A 24,779-nucleotide genomic window follows, 5' to 3' on the forward strand; every position below is an offset into this window, starting at 1 on the left:
AACAAACAAACAAACAAAAACCCAATGGAATCATAAAGGAACAGACATGATTGAACAGTAACAAACTTGGCATTTTTAGCCTTACAAAATGATTTGCACACATTCTCTCAATCAGTAGAGCAGGACGTAGATAAAGGGGGAAAGTCAGTGGCATTCAGGGCAGTCTGGACGTCAGGATATCCAGTATGAATAAACTTGTTGTTTCTAGGGTGCAGACCTCACGGCTGCCATGCTTTATCATGCAGTTCTCCTCTCATATTCCTTAGGAAGTTTCCTTTCCTCAACCCACTAGGCTAGGATATGTAAAAGCAAGAGCCAACTCCTTCAGGATTCATTCCCACATTTCCCTTTTTCTCCCTTTTATGGCCTTTGCCATTACAGGTGGCACAGTGGATAAAGGGTTGAGTTGCAGTTCAAATCCAGCCTTAGACATTTACTAACTGTATGACCCTGGGAAAGTTTCTTAACCTCTATCTGCCTCAGTTTCTTCACCTATAAAATGTGGATAATAATAGCACTTCTCATTTATGAAGACACCATTTATGAAGTGCTTTGCAAACCTTAAAGAGCCTATTTTCTTATAGCCCTTTATCCTTTCAGTCTTGTATTGATTCAAAAAAATTTTAAGTATTTACTATCTACCAGTCACCGGGCCAAGTGGCAGGGATATGAAAAGAGGCAAAAGATAGTCCCTGCCCTGGAGAAGCTTACAATCTCTTATCATTCCCTTACTAGATTTTAACTTCAAGTCAAATCAAGTCAAGAAGCATTTATTGATCTCTTATTATGTGCCAGGCATTATGACTAGCATTAGAGATACAAATGCATACAGAGAGACAATCCCTGCCCTTAAGGAGCTAATACTCTAATGAGGGAAAGAGGCCTGAAAGGGAGCTGAAAATTGGGCAGAGTCCCTCTTTCATTCCTCTTTGATTCCTTAGCACTTCAGCAATTAGCTTGGCTTGAACACAGTATGGATTCAACACATGTTTGTTGAATTGGGGTGGGTCCCTTCTGCTCATGTGGAGATGCATAACTGATGATAAATCATTTGCTACAGAGATCTGGCTTGAATCATACAGAAATCTTGGCAAAATGGATCGTCTTGGATCTCCAATGCTTGTGTCATCCATTAACAAGAAACGTTGTCCCTGATATCCTTATACACTGGCAGCTGTCAATACCAGGCCCTCAGGGGAGTAGGATTGACTAAGGGGCCTAGCTCTTATTTCTTTGGAGTCCTCAAATCCTTAGCCACAATGTCCACACATATTTGCTTTTCAATTTTCTAGTTATTCCTGGTTATCTAGTTATTTTAGTACACAATGGGGCCCCTATCTTTATCAGATCTAGCAAACGAAACCACTTTAGGGACACCCCACCCTTACCCAAGCCTTTCTGGTGAAGTAACTGAGTTTTCCTTTGGGCAGAGAAAGAGGTTAAAAAAAAATCTTCTCAGACAGAGAAGAATCTAAGATTATCAAGAAATACCCTCTCATTTTTATAGATGAGAAAATGGAGTAAGGTCCAGGAAGAGAAAAGACTTGTCCAAGGTCACTTAGCTATCAGAATTTCAGAGTTGGGAGGGACCCCAGCAGCTCTCTAGACTATTTCATACCTGAATAAAAAAACCTTTCTATAACATAACTGGCAAGTTCTTCTCCATAATTTTCTTGAAGACCTTCACTGTGCATGAATCAACCACCTACTGAGGCAACTCATTCCACTTTTAATTAGCTCTAATTGTTAGAATGTTTTTCCTAACATTGTGAGCTTGCTTTTTTTTTTTTTTTTTTTTTTTTACAAATTCTATCAGTTGTTCCTAGTTCCATCCTCTGGAGCCAAACAATCACTCAATCAACAAACATTTGTTAAGCTTGTAATGTGTGTCAGGCACTGGCCAGGGTCCTGGAAATACAAAGTCAAAAGGGGCTTAAATCATAAAATATGCACAAAATAAATCCAAGGTAAAATGAAGGGGAGAGGGGAGGGAAGTAGCAACTGGGAGAATCACTCTATGAGGTATCACTTGAGTAGAGTTAGGAGACAAAGGGGTTTTCAGAGGTGAAAATGAGGAAGGAGTATATTTCAGAAATGAAGGGTGGTTAGTACAGAGATCAGAAAGAGAATGCCATGTGTGAGGAACAGCAAGACCAGTTTAACTGAATTGTAGTGTATGGGGAGGAGAAGAGTGTATATATAATACAGTTGGAAGGTAGGAGCCAGGTTGTGAAGGGATTTAAAAACTAAACATGGAAGCTTATCACAGAAGCAATAGGGAGCCATTGTAGTCTACTGAGGAGAGGAGTGACATGGCCAGACTTGCATTTTAGGAAAATCACTTTGGCAGTTTATGTGGAGAATGGATTGGAAGTGGAAAAGAAGAGAGAGTCTGAAGACAGAGAGACCATCTAGGCTGCTGCAGGAATATAGGCAAGCAGTGACGAGGGTGGAAGTAGCATGGTGGATGTATGAATAAAAAGAAGGGAATGGATGTGAAAAATGCTGTGGAGGTAGAAATGAAAAAATTTAGCAAATGCGTAGATATATGAGGTAAGAAGGAAAGACAAATCAAAAATAGTGCCAAGGTGATGAACCTAAAGGAGCATTCTCCCCAAGAGTCCTTCAAATGCCTCAAGATGGTGATTGTGACCTTCCGAGTCTTCTCTTAGTTCATTCAACAAATCTGTCTCTGGTGTGAACTGACCTTTCATCATCCTACTTGCCCCATCCAACAGGCATTTGGTGATGTGAGAATAGAGTTCAGGAAAGTGATTTGGGCTGGAAATCTTAAAGTAATCTGCATAGATGTCATAACTGGACACATAGGAATTAATTAATTAGATCACCTAGAATTAATGGAAAAAGAGAATAAAGCCTACAACAGAGCCTTAGGGCTACCCAGGTTTAAGAAAAACATAAGGATCCCTAGTTTCCTTCCTTCCTAACACCCTTCCTGAAATGGGGTGCCAAAAACAGAACACCATGCTGTAGATGTAGTCTAAACGGGGCAGAGTTCTTTGAGACTACCACACCCTTATTCTTGGATAGTATACCTCTCAATACAACTGAATGACCATAGCTCATTTTGATATATCACTTTAAACATAGATCCTTGGGGCACTCCACTAGAGACTTCCTTCAAATGGGCATCAAAATACTCCTTGGTTTCAGCAATTGGACCAGTTCCCAAACCCTCTAACTATACTATTGTCTAGCCCATATTTCTCCATCTTTCACCTAAGACTAACATGAAAGATTTTCACCAAATGTTTTGCCAACGTCTAGAGGGCAGGGAACCTGTGGCCTCGAGGTCACATGTGGCCTTCTATGTCCTTAGGTATGACCTTTTGACTGAGTCCAAGTTTTACAGAACAAATCCTTTTATTAAGGGGATTTGTTCTGTGAAGTTTGGATTCAGTCAAAGGGCCCCACTTGAGGATCTAGAGGACCACGTGGCCTTGAAGCCACAGGTTCTCTACACCTGCAAAAATATCTACAGCATTCCTCTGAACTACCAATTTAGTAACCTTGCCAAAATGAAAAACTGTTTTGTCGCATCCTGCTCTTGGTCACTCTTTGTGATCGATACTTTTCTCTGTGTTCACTGACAATTTCTTTATTAATCCATTCTGGAATTTTGTCAAGCTTACTGACCTATACTTAGCAGATTCCACCCTATTCCTTTTTTTAAGAAACCGAGACATTTGCCTTTCTCCAAGACTTCAGTCCTGCTCCCTTTCTTCTCTGTCTGTCACATATCAATGTCAGTGTTTCTACAATCACATTTTTCTAGCTCTTTCAGAATCAGAAGATGTAGCTCAGCTGGTCTAGGTGACCTGAGCACACCAACAGCAGCTGGGCACCTTGTTGTGGAGAGGAAGGGGATGAGTATTTATTAAGTACCTACTATGTGCTACGAGCTCTTCAGATATTATCTCATTGATCCTCACAACCCTGGCAGATAGATACTATTATCAGCCCCACTTTGCAGGCAGAGGTTAAGTGAGTTGCCCAAGGTCACACAGCTAGTAAATGTCTGAGGCCAAATTTGAACTCTGGTCTTCCTAACTCCAGGCCCAGAATTCTATCTACTGTGCCAACCACTGCCATTATGAATATCCTTACTTAATTTGAGCACCACCTTCCTATTTGCCACTTTGGTTCTGTTCTTTCTGGTTCAAAGGTCATTCTCCTTGGAAGAGAAAGAAGTCAGATTAGAAGTGAGTAGGTTTGCCTTCACTTTGTGGCAGTTATCATTATCCCATCCCAGCCTGAGCTGCAGTTCTATCCCTATGCTGATCATACTCTTTTCCTCACTGTAATTTTAAGAAACTCATTTTTGTTGCTTTAATTTTCTCTCACCAGCCCCAATTCATTCTGAGTTTTACCAATCCTGATTGTTCTTAGAATATATACCGTGCTTTTTTATTTGTACTCTTTTGCCTGATATTGCTTCCATCTTCTCTATGTTTTTTTTTTAATCTAAGTGAATAGCCTAAGAAAAGGTACCAAGAAAGAAAGAGTCCATTCAGAGAATAGCAGGTGGCCAGTTTCACTAGAAGGGAGTGAATGTGAAGGGAAGTATGTGAAATAAGCCTGGGAGGGTAGGCTGAGACCCTGAGAAAGTTACTTAATCTCTGTCTGCTTCAGTCTCCTCATTTGTAAAATGGGGATGATAAGAGCATCTGCCTTATGGGGTTATTGTATCAAGTGAGATAATATATGTAAAACACTTTGCAAACTCATGTTTACTAAACTTAAAAAAAAGCCTTACATAAATTAAACATGGGTTTTGTTCTGGACCAAAGAGGAGAGGGCAAATCAGGAAGGACTTTAAAGACCAAGCTGAGAGACTTGTATTTTAATCTAGATGCAAAGGGGAGTCATTAAGCGTTCTTGATTTGTGGAATGACATGATCAGACACACTTTAGGAATATTATTTGGTCAGCCGTGTAGAGAATGAATTGGAGAAGGAAGAGACTAGAAGCTACAGGGGACAGGAGAAGGGACCACTAAACTGTAGTAGCAATCCAGGTGCTAAAGAAAGGTGATAAAGACCTGAAAAGGTGGTGGAAAGAAGGTGAGAGATGAGAAACAGGGATATTGTGCAGATAGAATGGGCAGGACAAGACAATCGATTGAATGTAGTGAGGGAGAGGGAGAGGGTTAGAGAGACAGAAGAGCTGAGGAGGATGCTGAGGTTATAAATCTGGGTGACTGAACAGGAATAAGAGAGTGGGGAGGAGGAGGAAGAAGAGGAAGAGATTAAGAGGAAAATAGAATTCATTCTGTTTTGAAAATATTTTTACAGGGGTGGGCAATCTGCAGCTTCAAGTTTACATGAGGCCCTCTAGGTCCTCAAGTGCAGCCCTTTGACTGTTCACAGAACAACTTCCATAACAAAAAGTAAAACTTGGACTCAGGCAAAAGGCCACCCCCCCAAGGACCTAGAAGACCATATGTGGTCTTGAGGCTGCAGGTTTCCCACCCCTGGTTTAAGATATCCGTAGAACATCCAATTGAAGACTTCCAACAAACAGTTGGTGATGTAGGCCTGGTGTTTAGGAAACAGATTAGGGAAGTTTTGTTTTGTTTTGTTTTGGGGGGTAGAGATGAGTTTTGTTCTGGACCAAAGAGGAGAGGGCAAGTAGTACTGCCAGTTTGTTTGGTTTTTTTGACACAATTGAAAACTCCCTCTTCCTAGATTCTTTCTTCTCCCTAAACCTGTAGTTTTATCAATGGATGGAACTTCTAGTATAGAAATGCCCTCCACAAATGCAGATCAACCCACTCCTGTGTAACATAGTTGAGAGAATTCCTTGAGTAGCTGAAAAAGTGAAATGATTTGTCCAAAGTGACGAAGCTAGTATATATCAAGCAGGACTTGAAACCAGGTCTTTCCAACACCTCTTCTATCTACCACACCATGCTGTCGCTAAAGTTAAAAGGATAATAATAATATCTGGCATTTATATAACACTTTCAAGTTTGCAAAGCACTCTAATATGGATACAATGGATAGAACATGGGACTGGGAATCAGGAAGACCTGAGTTTGAATCCAGTCTTAGGCATGTATTAGCTCTGTGACCCTGAGAAAGTTACTTAACTTCTGTCTGCTTTAGTCTCCTCATCTGTAAAATGGGGACAATAATAACATCTGCCTTATAGGATTATTGTATCAAATGAGATAATATATGTAAAACATTTTGCAAACCTTAATTAAAATGGCTATCTAAATGTTAGCTATCATCATCATTTCATTTGAGCCTCATAACAACCCTATGAGACTGCAGGTATTATCATCCCCATTTTACAGACCAGAAAACTGAGGCTCAGGAAGAGTAAGTGAATTGCGCATGGTCACACACATTGCTAGTAGGCATTTGATGGAAATTAACGCTAAGTTTTCCTGATCTAGCATTCTATCTACTATACCATGCTGCTGTATAGAAATCCATGAGCTTAGCAGAGGTGGAAGAAGGGGAAAGAGAGATTATATATAAATTGAAGAGTAATTAATGTGAAAATATATTTAACAGGAATGTAAATGTAAGACCTATATCAGATTGCTTTTAAAAATAAATAAGTAAATTGAAGAGTATTTGGAAACCAAAAACACAGGAGCAACATCATTATGGAAGTAAATTATACATTATTTGGACACATTGAAGACTTCATGAAATTACAAAATTGGAATCTGGGAAAGATGTTAACAATAACCTCATCCATGTTAATCATTTTATAAATGCAGAACCCCAGACACAGAAAGGTTAAGTGATTTGTCCTAAGTACAGATGATGCTTTTCTAATATCCAGTTATGAGACAGGAAAGGGAAAGTTATAATGAGAAACTTCAATTACACAAACGTCTGCTGGTGGTTGCATTCTACTGCTAGCAGAGCATGAGACAAATTCTTGTCTTGTTTCACCTTGCATGACCTGTGGTTTCATCACTCATAAGGCAGTGAGATCACTACAAGAATGACCAATGTGGAAGAACTGGCTGGTTGTTGTGTTTGTCCTTTATTGCCAAAGAAGATCATGCCATCTGAGAAATGATGATGCACTTGACTTTGTTTTGAGTGAGGGAGGGCTGTGCAGGTCACCAGCCTCACTTCTGCTCCAGAGCCATCTGAATCCAGTGACCAGATATTCATCAGGATGCCTGGAAAGACCCTGGATACACTGGGAGACCTTGGCCCCTTTAGACCAAGGTCTATTCAGGTACTCATATAGGGTGAGGTACCACCCATTTAATGAATAGACCTGTTTAAGAAGTAGTTGGGGATGGCCCCTTTAATGAGGCAAAAAAAACAATAATTACATCAGGCTGGGAGAGAAACAACAACAGTTGCTATTGATAATCACTCTTATCAATAAGAATTGATTGGTGATATAAAAGTGAAAGGGGAACTTTGGGAGAGAGTGATCATGTCATCTTGGAGTGCATAACACTAAAGGAAGAGAATTCTGGGTAGTATTAGACATGTATTTTCACTTACTGCACTCCACCAGAATCTCAGAACTAAAGATTCTTCAGGCCAGCCTCTTCTGGAAAAATAGAATTCTCCTCTACCATATCCCTGGCAAGTAACTATCCAGCGTTTGCTTGAAGACCTCTAGTGAAGAGAAGTCTCTCAAAGAAGTCCATTGCACTTTTTGATTATTTTGATTAATAGGAAGTTTTTCCTGATCACCAAGTCTAAATTCGTTGTGTTGTTGTTCAAGTTGTTTTTCAGTCATGTCAAACTATTTGCCTAAGCCTAAATTTGTCTCTTAACTTCCATCCTTGCTCCTGAGCCAAACAAAACAAGTTTACTTACCTTTCTGTAGAATAGCCCTTCAGATACTGGATAACAGTCACCAGGTACCTTCCTCAGTCTTCCCTTCTTCAGGCTAAACACCCTCATTTCCTTCAACCAGTCCTCACATGGCATATTCTCCAGCCCTCTCACCATCTTGATCACCTTCTTCTGGAAATGCTCTAGTATGTCTATGTCATTAGCAAAATGTGGCATTCAAATGCGAATGCAGTGATCTAGACATGTCAGCCCACATCTAGACACTATGTCTCTTTTAGTGTAATTTAAGAAAGTTCTAGATTTCTTGACTGCCATGTTGCACTGTCACATCATATTGAGTTTATAGTCAATTAAATCCCCCAGATATTTTTCATGCAAACTGTAGACACATTTCCTTCCTCCTATACTTTTGATTTGACTTGTTTTGGAGAGAGGAAGGCAAGGCAATTGGGGTTAAATGACTTGCCCAAGGTCACACAGCTAGTGTCAAGTGTCTGAGGCTGAATTTGAACTCAGATCCTCCTGACTCCAGGGCTGGTGCTCTATTTACTGTATCCACTAGCTGCCCCAATCAAACTAACTGACTTTTTGAATCTAGTGACAGAACTTCAAATGTAGGACTTCGTATTTAATTCAGCCATTGTTCTAGACCAAAGGTTCTTAACCTGGGCTACATTAATTTTTAATGTGAGAATTACATTTAAATATAATGATTTAATGTGTAATCCTGTATATTTTATTTTATGCATTTAACAGTATGCTGAAAACTGGTTCATAGGCTTCACCAGACCACCAAAAGGATCCATGACTCAAAAACAAAGGTTAAGAACCCCTGTTTCAAACCTCTGATCTTTTGAATCATGAAATTTATCACCTAAGAACCCTCCAGGTATTGTATAATTTGCAGTTTGACAATTATTCCATCTACGTCTTCATTCAAGGCAATGATCATAATGTTGGAAAAAGCATATAAAAACCATACATCCTTGAGACACTTCACTAGAGTCCTTCCGAGTTGACATTGACTCATTAATGACAATTCTTTGACATGGATCATTCACCTAACTATTCTATCACCTAAGTATACTATCATCTGGACTACATCCCTTCTTCTTATCAATAAGCATGCCCCAAAAGGCTTTGTTAAATGCTTCCCTGAAATCTAAGTATACTATATTTATAATATTCCCTTGATTTGCTAGTCTAATAACCCAGCTGAAAAAGAAAATATTAATCTGACACAACCTGTCCTTGGCAAAACCATACTGGTTTTAAGAAATTACCAATTCCTTTGTAACTACTCACAAGACAACCCATAAATAACATATTCTATAATTTTACCAGAAAGAGAAGTAACATTCATTGGTCTAAAGATTGTAGAAGACCCAGCCCTCTTCCCTTTTTTCAAAATTGGGAAGACATTTGTACTTTCTTAGTTCAGCAAGATTTCTCGCATTCCTCAAAATTTTTCAATAATCACCAACAGTGGTTCAGCAATCCCATAGGCCCATTCCTTAGGTACTATAGGCTGTGACTTGTGAAGGCTATGTGACTTAAACTCATTGAAAGTGAATAGATGCTATCTATTTTCACACTCACCTTATATTTCCACTACCTGCTAACCTTTTTTGTTCTCGTCTTCCCATTGTTCAATGTTCTTCTTGGAAGAGAAGCAAAAAGAGTTGAGCATCTCACCCTTCTTCCCCTAGTTTATCATCATCTTCATCATTGCCATCGTCATAGTTGTCATCACTATCATCATAGTCGTCATCATCTTCATACCATCAACCTTAAATAGCAGTCTTTTCCTTTCTTTGATCTCCTATTGCCTTCAATATACCATACATGTACCAAACAAAAACCTTAGTTCTTCTTAGCCTTCACTGCCAATCTCAACTCATTCTGGGATTTAAAACTCCTTACACTATTCTAATAAGAGCATGTTATTCTTCTGTATTCATCTTGGTTACTTGTTCTTGTTTTCATCTTCTATACATGTCTCTTTTTTTATTTGAGTTTGTTGATGAGTTCCCTGGATAGTCACATAGGTCTCCATAGGTGCTATCTCTTTTTTTGCCTCCACATCAGAATCATTTTGCTCCAATCTTCTGAATTTCCTTCTTGAGAGCTTCTCAACTGTTTTAGGGTCATTTTCCCTTTCAAAAATATTACACCACTAGATTCAAATTAACTCTGAAGCTCTTGTGAAGAATAATGCTGTCTGTCCCCAGAGAAAGAACTGATGGTGCCTGAATACAAATTGAAATCCACTTTTTTGCTTTCCTTATTTTTCTTGAATTTTTTTGGGGGGGTCCATGTTTTCTTTCACAACATGACTATTACAAATAAGTTCTTCATGACTGCACATTTATAATCTATACAAAATTGCTTGCCTTCTCAATGAGGGGTAAGTGGGGAGGGAGGAAGGGAGAGAATTTAGAACTCAAAGTTTAAAAAAATGAATGTTAAAAATTGTTTTTACATGTAACTGGGGGAAAAAATACTAAATTTAAAAAAGTTACATCACTAGACCTATACTTTCTTCGAATCCTTTAAAATCTGCTCTTCCAGAGCCTAGGGTAAATGTCAGAATTCACTCATCTTCCTCCTCTTCTCCATCATTAATGCCTACAAATATACCTATGTCTCCCACATCCTTAAAAACCCTCAATTAATCATAACATCCCCATTAGCATTCAGTATGTCTCCTTCCCTTCTTGGCTAAACTTTTTGAGAAAGCCAGATATACTAGGTGACTCTGCTTCCTCTCCTCTTATTGTCTTTGAAACCCTCTTAAATTTGACTTCTGACATTATCATTCCACTGAAATTGTTCTCTCCTACGCCACCAAGAGTGCACCTTTAAAAAAAACCCGAAGTTTATTGAGAATATTTTTAACCAATATGAAATGGTTTTGATGGCTATTGCTTTATAACATAGTTTGCAGTCTGGATGTGTTATTCCTCCTACATTCCTAACTTTTTTCATTATTTTTCCTTTATATTCTAGATTTTTTTGTTTCTCCAAATGAATTTTGTTATTATATTCCCTAATTTTGTGAAGTAACCCTTTTACATCTTGAATGATATAACACTGAAACTATAAATTAACTTTGATAATATCGTCATTTTTATTATATTGGCACAGCTCAGCCATGACCACTGAATATTCTTCGTTATTTAAGTATTCTTTATTTCTTTAAGGAGCATTTTTTAATTGAACCTAAAATTCTAAAAATTATGGTATGTTTTTCATCCTTTAGCATTTTCTTTCACATAATTATTAATAGTTTCTATGATTTTTTTCTTTGGTGCACTCACTATTGAGGATTTCACTGTAGTCTCCATTTCTCCATTTGCATCTGCGTTCCCTGAACTGATTGCTATCTCTTTTTGCATTGTGGTTCATAAAGCATGTGTTTACTATTTCTGATTTTTTTTAACATTTATTTGCAATATCATTGGACCCTAATCCATGGTCAATATTTGTGTAAGTTTCATGTACTGTACACACACATGTATGTATATGCATATATACATATATACACATATGTGTGTATGTTCTTAAGCAGTCCTATTTAGAAGACATCATGTCTTTTAGCTCTAGTTTCTCCAGCAATTTGTTCAATTCCATATTTTTTATTTTGTCTGTCACTCAGATTTTCTAAAATTGAGAGACATCAACATCTGCTATTATTATCTATGTCTTCTCTTTCACTTAATTTTTCCTTTATTCATTTAGATGCTAAGGTATTTGGACTATTATGTTTAATATTGAGATTGGCTTCTTGTATACTGGTTCCTTTCAGCATAATATAGTTTTCTTACTTATTGCAATTAATTTCTATTTTTGCTTCATCTGATTGCACATCTTGCTTTTTTTGGAGGTTTACCTGACACAGAGTCTGAGTATTTTGTTCTATCTCTTTATTTTAATTCTGTGGAGAGGGTGGGCAGAGTTTAGTTCTGCTGTTGCCACAAAGTGGTTGAATGAGGGCAGGGACAGTGTGTGCTAGCAGCAATGAGAGGAAAAATCATTGAACAGATCCCAGAACAGAAGCCTATAGGTGCTTCTCTGACAGAGTCTGGGGGAATGGTAGGAGAGAGGGTGCTAAATGAATACTATTAGGGTTGGTTCCAGGAACATTAGGAATTAGGTAAGAGCCTTCTTTGCTATCAGTTCATTGAGTTATAATCTCATTAGACTTTGGGGTGTTTTAGCTTTTAGAGAGCTCTTATGCATAATTTTTATAATGAGGAATTTTGAGGCTTGATGAGGATCAGAAAAAACATTTAGTTTTCCATCTTTTTGTTCACGTGATGACCAATAATGTCTTAATTGAAAGATCTAATGGCCTTTTCTCAATCCTTATCCTTCTTAACCTCTCTGTAACAATGAACACTGTTGAGAGCCTTCTGCTCTCAAATATTCTTTTCTCTAAATGTTGTTGTGACACTGCTCTCTCCTGCTCTTCTTTAGCAACCAACTCCTTTTTGTTTGTCAGAATAGCTAATTCTCCTTGTCATTTTCTCCACCTTTTCAAGTATAGAAATCCTCTGGCCTCCCCTCCCAAATTGCATTCATAGGTTTGGGCCCTTAGAAGATGATTACCCTTCTGTGGGTCTGAATTTCTAAAACCCTAGCTCATGAGCCCCTACCAGTGGGTTAGCTTTACATCAGTCAGTCAGAGAACACAATCACCTCAAAAGAAAGGCATTTGCTAAAAATGTTCTAATGAGAAATAATTTACCCCTAAAAAGTCGGGGTACATTTTTTCACAAATGCACATTGCATTATTGGGAAGAGTAGACATCCCCAGACTTCACAAGGGAAAAAATATGTAGGGAATATGTAGGAAACACATATGGCCAAGGAAACTTTATCTCCAGTGCTGCCAGTACTTGGCCACAAGGGTCATATAGGTTATATAGGAGAAGTTCTAAAATAAAAAAGATAAAGAACTGTAATTTTTACTCCCAAGAGTTATAGAAGGCAAAAATAATCTTGTGAGGACTACAGACAATGGTCTATTTTTCTTTGTCAATACATATAATGTATTGTAAAATATCCATTGGTCTGACTTTCTCCAACAGTACAGAAAGTACTTAAGGAAAGCATTTCTACTCTCTGGGTTATCAGAGAGAATAATGTGTTGCTCAAGAGAATTGAAAAAAAATGCTTCAAGGATCAGACAAAAAATAAAAAGGAATGGAACGTGTAGAGAAAAATTCTTGCCTGAGTCAGGAATTAATTTTAGGTATAGGATAAATGTGATATAGAAAAGAATGGGAAGAAAAAGGATCAATGAATATTTGAAACTACATAACAGGTATAAGGCTTTTTCCTATAGAGGAGTGAACAGGGCTATCTTGGAGAGAAAGAGATTTTGTGCTTCCAAGAATGATATAAATCCACAGATTTCACTAAGTGAAAGGTCATCCAGTAGTAACCAGAAGAATAGGTAAGCAATGGTGATTCTTTGCTGAGTGATGGTTAGTCAGATATTTGTTGATCTCACATAACCAAGTAAGATGTTTGCTATCTTCTAAGCTGCAACAGAGAGCTTTTCCAGAATTTTTGCTCTGATACTCACTTCTATTGATTCATGTGGGGACCAAGAATACCCAAAGAATGAACACCTTGGATGATTTCAAGCCACCAGGTTCAATTGAATTACTTCTGAGGGTACTGAAAGAATTGGCAGGTACAATTGCTGGGCCACTATCAAGGATTGGAGAATGACAAAGATTGGCCTGATTCCCCCCAAAAAAAGAGATGATTGAAAACAGACTATAATCTGAAAGTCAGGGAACTTGACTGATTCCTGACAAAATTGTACAAGTTTGTATCAAAAGACTGGTTAATGAATATCTAGTAATCACAAAGAGCCAACATGGCTTCATCAAAAGTAGGTTGTACCAAACTAACTATTTTATTTTTGCGATAGGTTTACTAAACCAGTAGAACAAGGGAATACTGTCAATATACTTTGAAATATATTTTATCCCATCATTTAAAAAGTACCTCATGCTATTCCTGTGGATAAACCAGAGAGGTGTGGACCATACTATAGTAAATGTAAGTGTATTCAGAGCTAATTGAGTAGCTGGACTAAAAACAAATGGTAATTATTACTTAAGTGACAACTTAGAAAGAAATCTCTAGAGGAGTGCCCCAAGGATTTGTGCTTGGCCCAGTACTGTTTAACATTTTTATAAATGACTTGGATACAAGTATATGTGACTTCCTTGTCAAATTTACAGCTGACATAGAATGAGGACAGATAATTAACACTCTAAATTACAAGTTCAGCATCCAAAGATCTCCACGGGTAAGAGTTCTAGTCCTACTCTATTAAAGTGAAAATTAATAGGGATAAATGTAAAATCTTACACTTGGATTCAAAAAATCAGCTTCCCATTTACAAGATGGCAGAAACATGGATAGATGGAAGCTTGTCTGAAAAAGATCTGGGGTTTTCAGAGGGCCAGAAACTCAATTTGCATCAGTAGTGTAATATGGCAGCCAAAGAGTTAATGTGATAGTCAAAGGTAACACCAAGAGAGGCAAAGTGTCTAAGACATTGCTTGGAAAGCATCCAGAGGAATCAGACCAGGAGGGCTAAAGGTCTCCAGGTCATGCTATATGAGGACCTTTTAAAAGAATTGGGCATATTTAACCTCAAGGAGATAAAATTTAAAGGGATCATGATGGGTGCTATCAAGTATTTGAAAGGTTGTCCATGTAGAAGAGAATTAGACTTGTTCTACCCCACAAAACAGACCCAGGTAGCAATAAATCACTCAACATACATTCATTAAGTACCTACTATGTGCTAGAAATAAAAATACAAAAAAATGAACAAACTCTTCCTTTTAAGGCATTTCCATTATATCAGGAAACATAACAGACTGGACAGGCAATAAGTATTTATTAGGCATTTACTATGGATTAGGCATCGTGCCAAGCCCTAGGAATACAAATACAAGCAACAGGAAAGAAAATTCCATTTTAATGATGGAAGGCAATGCACAAAAGGGAATGTGGCAGGAAAGTACCATGGTGAAGTCCAGTGAGTCAGAAACAAGTCCTGCCAGGCTGGGCCCTTCCCCAAAATGGTGACTCCAGAAGAAGCTCATGAATGGGAGCCTGGGGAAGCACAATGGAGGGAATGTTTTGGGGAAACAAAGCAGCTGGGGAATGATAGAGAAGTCTAGAGAGTGGAAGCCACCTGGAGTGGGGCAGAATTAGAAGCAAAATAAAGAAAAGCTTCCTATGGTTTGAAAGCTATTCCAAAGAGAAATAGGCTGCCTTGAAGGGGCAAGGAAAGGGGGGAGGAGAAGGAGGAGATTGACTTCCTTCCTTACTAGAGACCTTCAAGCCAAGGCTGGACAAAAAATGATCAGACAGATACATTGTCAAGGATATGCTCATTTATATGTGGGTTGGACTAGATGGACTCTGAGATCCTTCCTTATTCTGAAGTTCTGTTTGTTATCAATGTGACTGAGCAGAGAAATCTCTGATGAGCTCATATCTTAAAAGAACATTTGCAAGAGACCAAAACAAGGGCACCTAGCCAAGGACAAATATTAAAGAGTGTCATCAACAAGTCATAATAGTGTCTGGCATGAGTCCAGAATGAAAAAAGGTTTACAAGGGGGTAAAAGGACAACAAAACGGGCTATGTTCTAGGCAAAAAAGAAAAAAAAGGATAGAAATACAAAGAAATATAGAAAGACTGCTATGAAAAAATGAAAAGACAGAATCAGAAGAATGGAGTACATGCTAACTAAGAACATAGGAAACAAAAATTTGAATGAGAATGAATAGAAAAAGAATTCTGAGAAAGCATTGAAAAATTACAATACTTCATATGTTTAAATTAAATAATTTTAATAGAAAAATTAGCTGTGCTAACGTCCAATAGTTAGATTTTAATTAAATATCTATTTTATTTTCAAGGGAAGAATTAAGTTCACTCTTTGGGGAAGGTTGTATAATGTAAACAGGTAACAAAAATAAGGTAAAACTATTCCATTTCTATCTTGCTTTGTTTTCCCAAATAAGATGAGTTATCTCCAGACTGAAAATAGTAGAATGGAAAAATCCTCCAAAAGGGGATTGAAGCTCAAGAGGAAGAATCATGGTGCAATGGAAAGAGTGTGGGATTTGAAGTCAAAGAATCTGGGTTTAAATCCTGACTACTACCTGTGTAACTTTCAGCATGGGGCAGCTAGTTGGCACAGGGGATAGAGGTCTAGCCCTGAAATCAGGAGGACCTTGAGTTCAAATCTGGCCTCAGATACCTACTAGCTATGTGACCCTGGGAAAGTAACTTAACCCTGTTTGTCTCAGTTTGCTCATCTGTATGATGAGCTGCAGAAGGAAATGGCAAACCACTCCAGTATTTTTGCCAAGAAAACCCCAAATGGGGGCACAGAAAGTTGTACATGATTTGATAACAATGAACCTTCAGCAACTCACTTAATCTCTCTAGCTTCAATATCCCCATCTGTAGAACAAGAGAATTGAATTAAGTGATCTCAAAAGTTCCTTCCAGCTCTCAATCTATGAGCTATAATTCCATTATAGGGTCTTGCTTTGTGAAGTTCTATATAAATGTCATCTATTATTACTATTGGGTGGCTTATATATCTAAGGTTGCTTGCAACTCTGTGATTCCAAGATAAAGCACTGAGATAATGATGTGTTGTCCTGTCTTTCTTATATGAAAATAATTTTATTGTGTTTTGAATTCTTTTCCTAGTATGATAGGTTTGGACTGGGTCATTCAGATGTTCTTTTCTGATTTCCCACTGTAATTAAAAGCATTTGGCCAGGATTAAGAATCTGGTATAGATTGTGACCAAGGAAGGAGGTGTGTGTGTGTGAGTGTGAGTGTGCATGTGTGTGTCTATGTGTGTCTGTGTCTATATGTCTGTGTGTGCATATGCTGGCCAGCTCTAGGAGGCTCACTGGTTTGTGTGGGGATGAAACATTTATCTTTGATTCTAGTTCTAGCATATTTTAACCCCTCAAGCTAACCAACCTAGCTTTATCTCAAAATAACCCCAACAGAGATACCTCTGATAATTTCCTTAAGCATGAGAGGGAGTGGATCTAAAATAATCACACTGGGCATTTTTCAACACCTTCTTGAAAGGAGAATCTAACCAGTTCTATCAGACCCTTCCTCTTCCAAGGCATTTCCAAGGATGTCCTAGAGCTAACTCATTCTGGCTAAGGAGCCAATTGTTAAATTTTCTGTGTGAGCATTTATACCTCAGAAATTGGCTAGCACCACAAATCAGGGCTTGATTGTTTTGTTTATTATCTAGAGTCTAGACTTAAGAAAATGTTGGCAAAAATAATGTAATGTAATGTAAATAAAGTAGATTACACTTAAGGCAAATTACTCTTAAAAGTTGGTCATGGTTTTCAGAGAGCCAGTTGGGTTTTTTTTAAATGTTTATTTATTTATTTTTAGTTTTTGACATTCATTTCCACAAAATTTTGAGTTCCAAATTTTCTCCCCATCTCTCCCCTCCCCCCACCCCATAACACCTTTCATTCTGATTACTCTTTCCCTCAATATGCCCTCCCTTCTATCACATCCACCCTTCCCTTATCCCCATCTTCTCTCTTTCCTTATAGGGCAAGATAGATTTCTATACCCCATTACCTGTATTTCTTGTTTCCCAGTTGTATGCAAAAACAATTCTCAACATTCATTTCTAATACTTTGAATTAAACTTCTCTCCCTTCCTCTCTTCCCACCCATCCCCACTGAGAAGGCAAGCACTTCAATATAGGCCATATGTGTGTAGTTTTGCAAAAGACTTCCATAATAGTCATGTTGTATAAGACTAACTATATTTCCCTCCATCCTATTCTGTCCCCCATTTATTTTATTCTCTCATTTGACCTTGTCCCTTCCCAAAAGTGTTTACTTCTAGTTACTCCCTTCTCCCATTTGCCCTCTCTTCTATCATTTCCCCCACCCCACTTGTCCCCATTCTCCCCTACTTTCCTGTAGTATAAGATAGATTTTCATACCAAATTGAGTAAACGTTATTCCCTCCTTAAGCCAAATGTGAAGAGAATAAGCTTCACTTTTCCCCTCTCACCTCCTCCCTTTCCTCCTCCATTGAAAAAGATTTTCTTACCTCTTTTATGAATGATAATTTACCCCATACGATTTCTCCCTTTCTCCTCCCAATCTATTCCTCTCTCACCCCTTAATTTTATTATTTTTTTAGGTATCATCCCTTCTTATTCAACTCACCCTGGGCTCTCTGTCTGTATGTGTGTGTGTGTGTGTGTGTGTGTGTGTGTGTGTGTGTGTGTGTGTGTGTGTGTAATCCCTCCACCTACTCAAATACTGAGAAAAGTCTCAAGAGTTACAAATATTATCTTTCCATGTAGGAAAGTAAACAGTTCAACTTTAGAAAGTCCTTTATGATTTGTCTTTCCTGTTTACCTTTTCATGCTTCTCTTGATTCTTGTGTTTGAAAGTCAAATTTTCTATTCAGTTCTGGTCTTTTCATCAAGAATGCTTGAGAGTCCTCTGTATCACTGAATGACCATTTTTTCCCCTGAAGTGTTATATTCAGTTTTTCTGGGTAGGTGCAGAGAGCCAGTTGTTAAACATTTGCCAGCAATTTGCCTGCCTTTTGCTTCATCCTTCCTATGTGTTAAGAATCCTTAGTCCAGATACTTTCCCCACTAAACTGCCCTTCTTTTGTCTTTCAGTGGTTCCCCCCCTGCCTCCAACATCATGAAAACCCTGCTCTATGACCTTCTGTTGCTGGGTCTCTTCTCCAACGTTTTCAGCGACTGTCAGAAGGATTGTTTGACATGCAGAGAGAAGCTTCACCCATCCCAGGACAGCTTCAGTGTTGATGTAAGTAAGGTCACACCTAGGTATTCTCCAGCCCTTGCAAAGAGTACTGTGCTTCTTTCATTGGCCACTTTCAGTTCTCCCCGTCTGGAGTCCCCACCACCTTCAACACTGGAGGGTGGACCAAAGGAGATGCCTTAATCTGCAAGCACATACAGACAACATGAGAATATCTCCATAAACCGATTTTCATCATGTTTAACTTCCTCAAAATCTTAGCTTTTTAATTTAGTGTAACATGAATTGATTTATAGTCATTCCTTTTTCAGGTGATCCTGCCAAATAACAAATAGGAGATTTGCTCCTTTCCTGGCACTATATTTTAATTTTTAATTGATTCAGTTTAATGAATATTATCAAGCACCTAATATATATTGAAGGCCCTATGCTAAGTCCCAGGAAGAAAAAAAATTAGATAAAACCCAACCCTTGCCCTGAGGGAGCTTGCCATTTTGTAGGGGAGAAAAGGCAGGAATGAAGATAAAAATGATGCAGATTAGAATATGCCAAGTGTGTACTATAGGGGAGCTAAGGCCAGCACAGTGGATAGGGCTGGGCCTGGAACTAAGACTCCTCTTCCTGAGTTCAAATCTGACCTCAGATATTTGGTAGCTGTCTGCCCTGGGCAAGACTTTTAACCCTGTTTGCCTCAGTTTCCTCATCTATAAAATGATCTGCAGAAGGAAATGAGAAATCATTCTTGTATCTCAGCCAAGAAAACCTCAAATGGGGTCACAAAGAGTCAGACATGATTGAAAATAACTGAACAACAACCACAAAGTGTGTACTATAGGATCAAAGGAAAGGCTACAATAAAGAAGATATTAATTGCAGCTGAGATAATCAAGGAACACTTCAGGGAGTATCCTAGGACCATTGATGGAAAGCTAGGAGGGACTTAAGAGGTCATCTTGTTCAACTCTTTTGTTTTAAAGATAGTGTACCTAAGGATCAGAGAGGTTAAGCCTAAGGTCACACAGGTACTGAACTCCAGATCTGGGATTCAAACCCCAGTCCTCTGACTTAAGACCTAGCATTCTTTCCCCTGTACCATGCCATCTCCCACTTCTTACACAAAATGTCACATCTTAAACCTCTCAAGCTTTTTAAAATGCCCACACTAATAAATATGTAATATTAATGAACAAGCAACTAGGTGGTATAGTAGATAGAGTACTGGACCTGGAGTCCAAAGGTCTTGAGTTCAAATTTCATCTCAGACACTTATTAGCTGTGAGACCATGGACAAGTTATTTAACTTCTGTCTACCACAGTTTCCTCATCTGTAAAGTGAAGATAAAATGAAATAACATTTTATGTATATATATATATACATATAGATATATACACATGTACATACATGTGTATGTATGTACACATACATGCATATACACATACATACATGTACATACATATATGTATATATAAATTTGTAATATATACAGAAAGCAAGCACATTACTGAAATGGATCTAGGACTGACATTCAGTTCTGCTTTCATTTCTGCCCTGCCAACCTCCCTATCAATGCTCCGACCCTTGCTCTCCATTTAAGACTTCTGGTCAGTGTAGAAGTCAGCTGAGTAGAGATGCTGTCATTGTCATTGTTGTAGCCCAGAAGGGCAGAACTTCTGGTTCGCCAGGGATTCAATGCATCAAACATATACTCAGGACCACTCATACTGCTGACCCTTGTCTTGACCAGTTGGCTGACATGGAACAGGGCCAAATAACACATTAGGCATGGTTGAAAGGATGCTTGAGTCTAGTTTAGGGGTATTATGAAGAGGCAGACCCAGCCTCAGGTGCTAGGATTTCCCCCACTTTTGGAAAGCCTTCTCTGTCTTACATAGCCCCTCAGGAAACCTAGCTGATGGCAAAGCCTTTGGTTTTTATTCTGCGCAGCTCATTGGCTCCCAAAGCACCCTTCTCATGCCAAGTTCTAGCCTCCTTTCCTTTTCAGGTTCCCAAGTCCCAAAGGAGTCACTTGAAGGGCCCGTGGAAAATAAGGATAGACACAAGCCTTTATCATCTGAAAGTTGGGTCTCAAAGGGGCTGGGACATGGGCTGCCTTACCTGAGGGCCTCCTGGATATTCTAATCCACACTCCAACAAGCAGCCTAGACTAGGACCCTAGCCTAGATAATTAGAGACCACAGAATATGGGACCTGGGGAAGATCTTAAGGATCACTCTGTCCAGTTCCTTCATACTACATATGAGAAAACTGAAGCCCTGAAAGGTCACATAGGTTGTTAGTAACAGAGCTGGAATAGAACTCTGACCTAGAATCCAGACCTCTGGATTGCTAGTCCTATGCTCTTTCCACCACACTGAAAGTCTATAGGAACAACTAAAAGCTAAGGAGGTAAAAGAAATCAGCTGGGACAGGGAGGCCTTGAGGACAGGAAAACGAGCTAAGTGAGTTCAGAAGTGAGATGGGGGATATTACTTTCAGAAATAACTTCTTACTGTGAACATTCACTGGGTGGATATTTGCTATCACCTCCTTTCCCCAGACAATTGGGATTTTTCTATTTTTTTTTTTTAAGATAGCATAGTATAGTGGTTACTGAATTTGGATCCAGAGAATGTGAATTCCTATTCTGGCTCCACCTGCTCTGTGACCTTCAGCAAATCAAACTCTCTAGCATCAGTTTTCTGTAAAAGAGGAGAAAGGATGAAATAAACTCTGACGTCCCTTCTCTCTCTAAACCTAGGATCCTAAAACCAATATGCATAAACAATGCCTGGTATTACATAGGACACATAAGAGGAATAGGGACTGGAGCTAGGATTTCATTGGAATGGAGAGCTTTCAGATATGGAAACTCTCTCCCAATTCATGTGAGAAGCTTCTCTGCTATTTGTACCCTTAGAAACTGCCAAAAGCACTAAGAGGTTAAGTGACTTGGCTCAGGTCACACACTCAGTGTATCTCAGAGACCATGCTTGAATCAAGGTCTTCTTGGCTTTGAGATCAGTTCTCTATCCAAAATACTAAGCTGCCTCTCTAAGTGAGTACATTCTATGTAAAAACACAAAGAAATTAAAAGATCCAAGAACAGCTAGGTGACACATGGATAGAGCATTGGAGCTTGGCATCAGTAAGCCTCATCTTCCTGAGTTCAAAACCATCCTCAGATACTTTCTAGGTATGTGGCCCTGGGCAAGTCACTTACCCTGTTTGCCTCAGTTTCCCCATCTGTAAAATTATCTGGAGAAGGAAATGCCAAACCACTCCAATATCTCTGCCAAGAAAGCCTCAAATGGGGTCATGTTAGACACAACCGAAATGACTCAACAACAAAAGCTATCTCAAGTGTTCTCAATGGCTAGCCTTGGTTTCCCCCCAGGCACTTTATAAACTATAAGTACTATACAAATATGAGCTATTACTACCACTGAGTAGTTCTCATTTGCTGTAAATTTCTTCCCTTGAAGTTAAAACCCCCTGGAACCAGAAGAGTCACTCACTGGCCTTTGATGTTCTCTAGTGAGAGAGAAACCTAGAGTTGCTCTTCCAATTAATTCTGTAGTGCTAAGAGTTTCTGCTGCGTTCCCCTATGTTTCATACTTCTTCTGTCTTGTGGCAAAGAAAAATATTATCAAGAAGTACAGTACCTCTTGCCTGGGTGATATCCAGTAGCACTCAAGAAGGGGGAAGAACCCAACAGGTGTTATCAAGTATCCGGGTGTCCAAGATCACTAACAACCAGAGGCAGAATCCAATGGCACAAGGCTTTCCCCAGTAACACCAGGACACAGGAGAATACCGAGAGAAAGAAAGTGATCCAGGTGAACAGAGTCCAAAATAAGGGAGGCCCTATTTTGTTGTAAAGAGGTCTCATCTGACTCTCCTGCCCACCAATCTTTTCGAAACAGAACTCTACCACCATGGTATAGTGGGCCAATCTAAATAAGCCTGGACTCTCCCTGCTTTGATCCATTCATTGCCTATACTAAAAGATGTCTGCCAGTAAGAGTGAGGCTGGTGCCTTCAGGGCATGACAACAGTGGCTGCTCTCTGGTTGGATCAGAAAAAGAGAAATAGAGTAATACCTCACTTACATATTATAGAGCATCCTCCCCTACCTAGACCATAGCCAAGAAACAGGAAGCAAGGAAGGCTTTGGAGAAAGCAAAACAGAAACACAAAGTCAGTGGACTAAAATTTATATGGGAAAGCTTCCCTGGCTTCACCTCATCTAAAACCTGTCCTGGAGAAGAAAACAAGCTTGTATTAAATACCTACAATGAGCCAGTCTAGGTGGCACAGTGGATAGAGTACCAGGTCTGGAGTTAGGAAGACCTAAGTTCAAATCCAGCCTCAGATACTTACTAGCTGTGTGATTCTGGGCAAGTCACTTAATCCTGTTTGCCTTAATTTCCTCATTTGTAAAATGAACTAGAGAAGGAAATGGCAAACTGCTTCAGTATCTTTGCTAAGAAAACCATTCTAAATGAGGTCACAGAAAGTCAAAAATGACTGAAAACAGCTAAACAACATGTGCTAGGCACTGTGCTAAGCCCTTTACAAATGTTATGTCATTTGATCCTCACAACAATTCTGGGAGGTAGGAGCTTTATTATCTCCATTTTACAGTTGAAGAAACTAAGGCAGAAGTTAAGTGACTTGCCTAAGATCACACCATTAGTGTCTGAAGTCACACTTGAATTCAGATCTTCCTAACTCCAAAGCAGGTGCTCTATGCACTCACTGTACCACCTAACTATCTTCCTATAACATACTTTTGTTGTTGTTTAGTTGTTCAGTTGTGTCCAACTCTTCATAACCCCAAGGACCATAGCATGCCAGTTCTGTCCATGGGGTTTTCTTGGCAGAGATACTGCAGTGCTTTTACCATTTCCCTCTCTAGCTCATTTTACAGATGAGGAAACTGAGGCAAAGAGGGTGAAGTGACTTGCCCAAGGTCACACAAATGGTCAAGTATCTGAGGCTGGATTTGAACCCAGGTCTTCCTGACTCCAGGCCCAGTGCTCTGTCCACTATACCATCTAGTCGCCTCTCCTATAGCATATTAGAAGCAGTAAATTAGAAATGGGGTGAGAGACATTAAAAAAATTATAAAAGCAGTTACAAAAAAAGAACAGAAGTCTAGAGTGATTTTAGGATCATAGAACTTGAGTAGGGAGGAATCATGGGATCACACAGAGAGATGGAAGGGATGTTGGAGGTCATCTCATCCAACCCCCCTCATGTGACTCTTTCAGGGAAAGAAGCCCCCAGGGAGAACAAGAGCTTTGCACAAGGTCACATACATGGGTAGTAAGTAGCAGACTGGGAACCTGAATTCAGTCCCTCTGATTCCAAATTCCACACTCTTTCCACTGGTTAAAAATATATTTTAAAATATTTGCTTCAAGGGTTAAACTCTGGGCCATGCAGAAAATTCAACTATTCAAAATAATTTATTTTCTTGGCTTTTTCTGTCCTGAGAATTGGGGTTTCATTGAAGCACCCCCTCCCCTCACATGGAGCTTCTAAATTGTTTCAAGTATCTCTTCTTTCTGGTATCTAGCTACTAGATATCTACTCATTAGTTAGAAATGGTCTCAGCAACAAATCAGGCATGAGACACTACTCTGATCAAAACATCTGTTTCAGCGTAAGGAGCCAGACTTTACAAGTCCAAGTCACACTGGGGCCGTATTTTTAAACTACATTTAGATAGATGCTTTCTGTTTTTACGTCACCTACATTTCCCAGTGTATTTTTCCTGTTCCCTTCCTGAGAGCTTATAGCAGTCCCTATAATAAAGAATAAAAAAGAAGACAGAAAGAAATTCAGCAAAACCAATCAATATGTAGAAAAAGTACCAAGGTACATTTACCAAGTACATTTCAACCAAACAGGACTAGATTTCCAAGCTGAGAGACAGAGTGATTTCTCTGCCCTTTTCCTCTATTCCTCTAGGATAAAAGGTCAGTGTCCACTTAGGATGCTGACAGGCCCATGAGATGCTTCCTCATTCTGCTTTGGGGAAAACTCATCCACCAGCATACATTCATCTAGGAACCTATAGAATGTTCATCAAAAAACAAAGTAT

The 24,779-nt window shown here is 38.9% G+C and overlaps 1 protein-coding gene across 3 annotated transcripts in view; it reads left to right on the forward strand.

The window, feature by feature from the left end:
• PNOC (prepronociceptin) overlaps nt 1-24,779 on the forward strand; it is a 62,951-nt gene that overhangs the window by 12,588 nt on the left and 25,584 nt on the right. For all 3 annotated transcript variants that reach the window (XM_072634803.1, XM_072634805.1, XM_072634802.1), the window contains one exon: nt 18,564-18,714. In XM_072634803.1, coding sequence (XP_072490904.1) covers nt 18,589-18,714 — 126 coding nt within the window. In that variant the 5' untranslated portion in view covers nt 18,564-18,588. The remainder of the gene's footprint in view (nt 1-18,563; nt 18,715-24,779) is intronic.

This window comes from Notamacropus eugenii, chromosome 1 (assembly GCF_028372415.1).
Source record: "Notamacropus eugenii isolate mMacEug1 chromosome 1, mMacEug1.pri_v2, whole genome shotgun sequence".
Lineage (NCBI taxonomy): Eukaryota > Metazoa > Chordata > Mammalia > Diprotodontia > Macropodidae > Notamacropus > Notamacropus eugenii.